The following is an 8,154-nucleotide window of genomic DNA, read 5'->3' as shown; positions in this document are numbered from 1 at the left end:
TTTCCTTGATGTGCTTGGATTTTGAATCCTAGTTAGGAAAGTTACCTCCAACTTCCAGATTATAGAGGGGTTTACTCATAGTTTCTTCTAATACTTGTATGGATTCTTTTTTTTTTTTTTTTTTTTTTACATTTAAATCTAAACCCCTTGTTATTTCTCCTGATGTAAAATGGAGAGATGGATCTGTTTTTACCTTTTAAACCATGTGCTTATTAAAATACTAGTTCTTAAATCACCCACCATACCTCTACTCTAAGAATGCTGCCTCAATCATATTCAATATCTCTGAATATAACTGGACCTGTATTAGTATTTTCTACTGTTTTATTAGTCTTTCTGTTGATTCATGGGAGCAATATCACATTCTTCTATTGTACATTATTATATGTTTTAGTATCTGGTAGGACTAGCTGCTACCCTTTCCCATCATGCTTCTTTTTCAAGATTTGTTAGACTATTCTTGCTGTTTCTGCCAAATTTGAGAATCAACTAATTATCAAATAAATTTTATAATAATCTATTAGTCAATCCTAAAGGAAATCAGTCCTGAATATTCATTGGAAGGACTGATGCTGAAGCTGAAACTCCAATATTTTTGGCCACCTGATGTGAAGAACTGACTCATTGGAAAAGAACCTGATGCTGGGAAAAATTGAAGGTGGGAGAAGGGGACAACAAAGGATGAGACGGTTAGATGGCATCACCAACTTGATGGACATGAGTCTGAGCAAGCTCCGAGAGTTGGTGATGAACAGGGAAGCCTGGAGTGCTGCATTCCATGGGGTCACAAAGAGTCAGACATGACTAAGCAACTGAACTGACTAATGTTATATTGCTAATATCACTGTCTAAATTCATATAAAACATTAATGATATTTAATTAGATGCACATTAAATTAATTAACTTGGAAAAATTGGCATCTTTTTGCTATTGACTTTCCTTACTCAAGAATATCATATCTTTTCTGTATGTTCAAATCTACTTTTGTGTTCTACTCAGGTTTTGAACATTGCTTCTTAAGATCCAGTCATTTTCTTTTCTTTTATTATGTCTTCTAATTTTTAAAGCATTTGTATATAAGATCATATTGATTTTGGATGTTAATAGAATACTTACTAGTTTTCTAAATTCTCTTTTAGTTTGTGGTAACTTTGTTCACTTTTTCTTTGGATTTTCTAATGTGTAATCACATCAGCAGCAAACATAGAATTAACTACCTCCTTTTGCTTTTAATTTTTTGCTTTTTCACTTCAATTGTAAAATATCTCCTAAAAAATGTCAAACATTAGAAGAGATAAGTTGACATTTTATCTTGTACTTGCCTTTAGCAGGAACTGAAGGGTCCTCACTTTCTCCACTCATAGATGTTGTCAAATGTCTCTGTAAAGAGATTATACCAATTCGTCCTCTTCCAACTGTGTATGAAGAATTAATGCCCTCCCCAATAGGTTTTTTTTTTTTTTTTTTTTAGTTTATTTCTTTCTTTATTTTTGGCTGTGCTGGGTCTTCGTTGCTGTGCAGGCTTTTCTCTAGTTGCCACGAGTGGGGGCTACTCTTTAGCTGCAGTGCACAGGCCTCTCCTTGAGGTGGCCTCTCTTGTTGCAGAACACTGGCTTTAGGGAGCACAGATTTAGTAGTTGTGGCTCCATTACTGACATGGCATCACTGAAGCCTTGCTAAAAAAGATGATTTAATTAAGACCCAGAGTCGATAACATAATATGCAAAATATCTCAGATGCAAAAACTCTTTTCTGTCCAAAAACTGGGAAAATCTTCCCTTGACTGAGAAAAGACAATCAACAGATACCAACATCAAGATGAAATATATTAAAATTATCTGATATGGATTTTAAAGTAATTGTAGAAATATCTCAATGAGTAAATAACAGCATGCTGAAAAACAGCAAAAAAATAGGAAGCCTCAACAAAGAAATAGAAGATACAGGACAAAGGAGAGTTTTTAGAATTGATACATACAATAACAAAGTATTAATATTCCTTTTATAAATAAGTTTATAGGAGTTTGTGTGGCCGCCGCCACGGGAATGTGAGCCCGATAATTTTTCAACCGAGAAAGGCGAGGCTTTCGAGTTTGGCCGGGTGAGAATGAGCGAGTGGAGGGCTCCAGCAGCTCCCTTCTGACGTGACACGCGACATGGAGGATGAGCAGACCCTCCAGCCTGGCGACAAGGCCATGGCTCCCGCGCGGTGGGCGTCTCCCGGGTCGGAGTGCGGGGACGAAGCCCAGCGTCCGAATCCTGAGAAAAAGCAATGGTGTAGACTTGATGGCCAAGAAACAAAAGCATCTACGTTGATTACCTCCAGTGCAAATGATTTCAGTGACCCAGTTTACAAAGAAATTGCTATTATGAATGGTTGCATTAACAGAATGAGTAAGGAAGAGCTCAGAGCCAAACTTTCAGAATTCAAGCTTGAAACCACAGGTGTAAAGGATGTACTAAAGAAGAGACTGAAAAACTATTACAAGAAGCTGAAGCTGATGTTGAAAGAGAGCAATTGTGCTGACAGTTACTACGATTACATTTGTATTATTGACTTTGAAGCCACTTGTGAAGAGGGAAACCCACCTGAGTTCATACATGAAATAATTGAATTTTCTGTTGTTTTACTGAATACTCATACCTTAGAAATAGAAGATACGTTTCAGCAGTATGTGAGACCAGAGATTAACACCCAACTTTCTGACTTCTGCATCAATCTAACTGGAATTACTCAGGATCAAGTAGACAAAGCTGATACCTTCCCTCAGGTACTGAAAAAAGTCATTGACTGGATGAAATTGAAGGAATTAGGGACAAAGTATAAATATTCCATATTAACAGATGGTTCATGGGATATGAGTAAGTTCTTGAACATTCAGTGCCAGTTAAGCAGGCTCAAATATCCACCTTTTGCCAAAAAGTGGATCAGTATTCAAAAGTCATATGGAAACTTTTACAAGGTTCCTCGAAGCCAAATTAAGCTGACAATAATGCTTGAAAAACTCGGAATGGATTACGACGGGTGGCCTCACAGTGGTCTTGATGACTCTAAGAACGTAGCACGAATAGCAGTTCGAATGCTGCAAGATGGATGTGAACTCCGGGTTAACGAGAAGATGCATGCTGCTGCTGCTGCTGCTAAGTCGCTTCAGTCGTGTCCGACTCTGTGCGACCCCATAGACGGAAGCCCACCAGGCTTCCCCGTCCCTGGGATTCTCCAGGCAAGAACACTGGAGTGGATTGGGGCAGCTAATGAGTGTGTCCTCTTCACTACCAATAGAGGGCACTCCAGCGCCACAAATGCCACATTCCAGAAAACAACAGCATTTTTGCCCTTTTGCCTGTGGATCATTCACTGTAACTGGAGCTGCTACAAAGAGGTAGCAGATGAATACCTATTGAATTAGTCCTTATTGTGCAATTAAATTAGTGCAAAATTTAAGCACCTTAAACATTTAAAATATTATTACAGTAATAGGTATACGCATACATATGTGAACAGATTCCGTGGGAGGGCATACTGAATTCCTTGTCACCAGCACTTTTGATATGAGCAGTATTTGTTACACAGTAACAAATAAGAGTTCCTTCTTAGAATTGAATTTCATAATTTAAGGTATCCAACATGTGTTCCTTTGGGTTTAAAATGCAAAGGTTTATTGGCTTTCCCCTTGAATGTCATATCTTACTGATGTTAAAATATGTGATGTATTTCTACATTAACATCATTAGATCAGATCATTTATTCAAATGCAGAAAATATCAGAAAGGTGGGCCTTTATCTACTAGCCTTTGGGTTTTAAGAATATCACAGTCCTTTTGATTTTTGAAGCTTATTTGTGAACATGAGCTGTGAGTGGTAAATTTCATAAAGAACTTAGTAAACAACAAAAAAAATAAGTTTATAAATATAGAGTCATCAAATACAGCAACCTTATCAAAGATACGTAATAAATATAAACAACTTACAAAAAATATGCACCGTGTCCATAAACACACGAAAAGAATCTCAAACTTGATTCAAGTAAGAGGTATGTAATTACAGCCACACTAAGATACTGTTTCTAAACTGTTACGCTGGCAAATTCAGAAGTTTGTCAACACATTTGGTGAGGATGTGAGAACCATCTCCTTTCCCATACTGCTCATGGAGATTTTTAGAGCTGCAATTCTGGATGTGATCAGCAAAGGGGCACATGTCTCCATTTTGCTTGGGAGGGGAAGTGATAGACTTTGAGACATGTAAACACAAACACACCCAGGTAAACACAAATACACACACGTCTACTATGTCTAGGTAATTATTTTAACCTTCTTTTTCTTCCAGGAGCACTATATTTTGTACATATTTCAAAGGTACTAAGTATATGTATATGTCTTTGTCAATCTGTTTACAAACATCTTCGCTCCCAATTATTTCCTTAATGCTTTTCATAATATAATATTTCAAACAATAAGTGAATATGTATTTATAAAATAAAGTTGGTATATGGTATCGTTCCCCTTACAAACCTCATCAAAAAGTACAAAAAAGTGCCTGTCAATAGATTGATAGATATTCTCCATATATATTTCTGTAGGTGAAGTATTAACTTGTACTTGCAGATAAACAAATATGTATGCACAATCACACATTCTTCAAAATTATAATCACATTATACATACTTGCCTTTTGTTTGCTTTCCAATTTAATGTCATTCACCTTGATTTTTACATTTTTTCATTGGTTATTGTGGTTTTGGCATTTAGAAGTACTTCTGTACATGTACATTTTTTTAAAATTTAATTTTATTTTTTAACTTTACAATATTGTATTGGTTTTGCCATATATCAAAATGAATCTGCCACAGGTATACATGTGTTCCCCATCCTGAACCCTCCTCCCTCCTCCCTCCCCATACCATCCCTCTGGGTCGTCCCAGTGCACCAGCCCCAAGCATCCAGTATTGTGCATCGAACCTGGACTGGCGACTCGTTTCACATATGATATTATACATGTTTCAGTGCCATTCTCCCAAATCATCCCACCCTCTCCCTCTCCCACCGAGTCCAAAAGACTGTTCTATACATCAGTGTCTCTTTTGCTGTCTCGTATACAGGGTTATTGTTACATGTACATTTTTAAGTGAATTCTCCATTGCTGTCCTAACCATCTCTCTTTTGGTTAACATGTGTGTTTCTTATTTCAAGCCAGTCATCCATCTTTACTAGATATTTGCTAGCTGTCACCTTCTTCCTCTCCAGAGTGACTGTACACTCACCATGGCACCTGTTAGTTCCCTTTTGCCAAATCATGCATCCAAAGGGGAGGCTGTATTCTTGGTTCCAAACACAATTCCTGGAGTCAGACAAACAGGCCAGATGAGAGTGGCTCTGTCTCTCAATAGCTGTGTAAACCTCAAAACATTCTTAACCTCCTTAGCTTCATCTTCCTAATGTGTAAAAGGAAATCCTGACTCCTACTTTAGGGGATCATTTTGAGGTGTTCAAGGGGAACTTCCCTCAAGATCCCAGTATGGTATTTGGTATAACTACATCACCAATATTTGCTGCCTTCCCATCCCAAATGCTTTTATCTTTTACAGGGATGAGGTTAGTTGCCTCAATAACATTACCATATTTAAGTGAGTATTTGGGATGTAAGAAGAAGAAGGGAAGCACACACACTCCACATAATGTAGGAATTTCAGGGCCATTTCTGTGATCTTCATTGTAATGGGCTGGGTTGGGGATTAAGCCCTCACCCTTCCAATGGAATAATTGTGCTTTTCCTGTCCTCTGTTGGTTCCTCTATGTTCACATCATGACTGCACTGACCTGAGGATCTGGGACCTCCTTGAAGCTCCAAGATTAGGTAACTGTGGGTCTGCAGGGAAGGACAAGATAGCAAGAATCAGGAGCTCCTGGGTCTCAGTACTGGAGCCACCCAATGGTGAGTTCCTTCTCCTATTGTGATCGGCATCATCACATGGGTGCTTACTGAGCATCTGTTTCCCCTCACATGTCCCAGGACCAAGGAGCTGCACAGGTCATGGTAATCATTTCACATGATCCTGATCCCTGTGGTGTTGTGGTCACTTCTGTTGTTTTAGTTGCTAAGTCATGTCCAACTCTTATAGCCCACAAGGCTCCTCTGTCCGTGGAATTATCCAGGCAAGAATATTGGAGTGGGTTGCCATTTCCTTCTACAGGATTACCTCTGTAGAACCCCCTTAGTTTAAAAAGAGGAACAAGTGCTCACTGGAGTCATCAGAGACTCCTGAAAGAGGAGCTGGGCCTGGGACAGTGGGCAGGAATTAAGGGGGCTAGATGGAAGGGAGGTAATGGGGAATCCATCCTGACTCAAGTGAAGAGTGGGGGTTCCCAGGTGAGCAGACAGGACTCAGAGGTAACTGATGGGACACTCCAGGGATCTGAGGTCATCCTCAGACTGATTGGGATTGTTATTTATAGCAGGACTGATTTCAGGGTTATTATTTATTTGCTTCTTTGTGTTACCACATGAGCTTCCAGGAAGTCTGAAAGTGGAAGTGTTAGTTGCTCAGTCGTGTCCGACTCTTTGTGATCCCATGGACTGTAGCCCGCCAGGCTCCTCTGTCCATGGGATTCTCCAGGTAAGACTACTGGTGTGGGTTGCCTTTCCCTTCTCCAGGGGATCTTCCCAATCCAGGGATGGAACCCGGGTCTCCTGCATTGCAAGCAGATTCTTTACTGTCTGAGCTACTAGGGAAGTCCAGGAAGTCTGGGTGAGATCAAAACTTTGCCTGAGCTACGAGGTACTTGGCTAAAAGCGTGCCCTTCTCCCATTACTTCACCATTTTTCTTTGATGCAGTTTGGTGTGCTAAGAATAGCCAGATACCACTTCTCCCTGTCTTATTTTATTTTGGAGGAATGAGGGACAGTATCTAAACTTTTCTGCTCTCCTTTTAGTTTTCTGCCTTTGGATATGCCCAGTGAGGAGGTTCTTCAGTGTTCACATCCAACCACTGACGTAGTCCAGCACAGGGGTTACAGAGTGGTGGGATCACAAGGGGAAGTTAATGGAGAGGAATTCTGTGATCATTAAGGGTATGATGACACTAAAATCCTATAAGAAGCCAAACGGGATCAAGTGGATCTCTATTTAGGAAGATAAGCAACAGTTACACACTGCTGTGCAGGGCAGTTATTACAGGGGGCATTCCCAGAGGCAATGGTATCTGATTAGCTCAGAGATAAGTTCTGGGACAAAGTGTTTGGAGCAGAGAGTAATACACAGGAGCCAGAGATATTCTGAGGGAAGGCACACAACTTAGTTGGAGATGAAGGATGGAAAAGGGCATCATCAAGCCCCTTCCTCTAGAGTTACTACAGCTGTTTTTGAGGCACTTTTTCAAGGCTCTGTAGGTGGTGCTAGTGGTAAAGGACCCACCTGCCAATGCAAGGAGATGAAAAGGACTCAGGTTCAATCCCTAGGTCTGGAAGATCCCCTGGAGGAGGAAATGGCAACACACTCCAGTATTCTTGCCTGGAGAATCCCAGGGACAGAGGAGCCTGGTGGGCAACAGTCCATGGAATCGCAGAGTCAGACATGACTGAAGTGACTTAGCACACTTTGGAAGTGTCCATGAGCTTGATGCCTTTGTACTTGATGGGCAGAAGAGAAAACACATACTGGAAATAAGGCCTATTCCTGGAGCTAATCCTACATGAATTCCACAGCCCCCTATGTGACCCTATCCCTAAACAGAGTGTGCCAGGGCCCAGAGAGTGAACAGAACAGCTGCCCCTGGACCCTCCTGGTCAGGACTCCCATTTGCTGCCTTTCATACTAATCAGTCTTCCCGTCCCACACATCATACCATTTCATAGTCTAACTACACCTTAGTCCAAGCATCTACCACAGACTCAGTTTCTTGCAGATCTTTGATCAGCATGGAGTCCAGATACTGTGAAAAGGATGAGTGGTAGGACTTAAGAAAATCTGCATTGCCTCCGCTGGGGGGTGAGTCAACCAATTCAGGACCATTCTGCTGTCAGGGTTCTCTAGCCAGAAGACTACCAGGAACACATCTGTAGCCAAAGTTGGGTTTTTTCCTTATTACAGTTTGGCAGAATTCACCCTGTAGATTCCTTAAGAGGACATTAGAAATGAAGCATTATAGGACTT

The 8,154-nt window shown here is 40.4% G+C and overlaps 1 protein-coding gene across 1 annotated transcript; it reads left to right on the top strand.

The window, feature by feature from the left end:
- The first annotated feature begins 2,142 nt into the window (after positions 1-2,142).
- On the top strand, positions 2,143-3,426 carry LOC785868 (exoribonuclease 1-like). Its single transcript, XM_024988391.2, has one exon. It carries the CDS (start codon positions 2,158-2,160, stop codon positions 3,409-3,411), a length of 1,254 nt encoding a protein of 417 aa, XP_024844159.2. The 5' UTR covers positions 2,143-2,157; the 3' UTR covers positions 3,412-3,426.
- The last annotated feature ends 4,728 nt before the right edge of the window (positions 3,427-8,154 follow it).

This window comes from Bos taurus, chromosome X, assembly GCF_002263795.3.
Source record: "Bos taurus isolate L1 Dominette 01449 registration number 42190680 breed Hereford chromosome X, ARS-UCD2.0, whole genome shotgun sequence".
Classification (NCBI taxonomy): Eukaryota; Metazoa; Chordata; class Mammalia; order Artiodactyla; family Bovidae; genus Bos; species Bos taurus.
The sequence above is the reverse complement of the archived record's forward strand: the minus strand, read 5'-3'. Positions and strand labels throughout refer to the sequence as shown.

What these genes read in the sequence shown, in the direction of transcription:
- LOC785868 (XM_024988391.2), top strand. Translation starts at nt 2,158, where the DNA reads ATGGAGGATGAGCAGACCCTCCAGCCTGGCGACAAGGCCATGGCTCCC.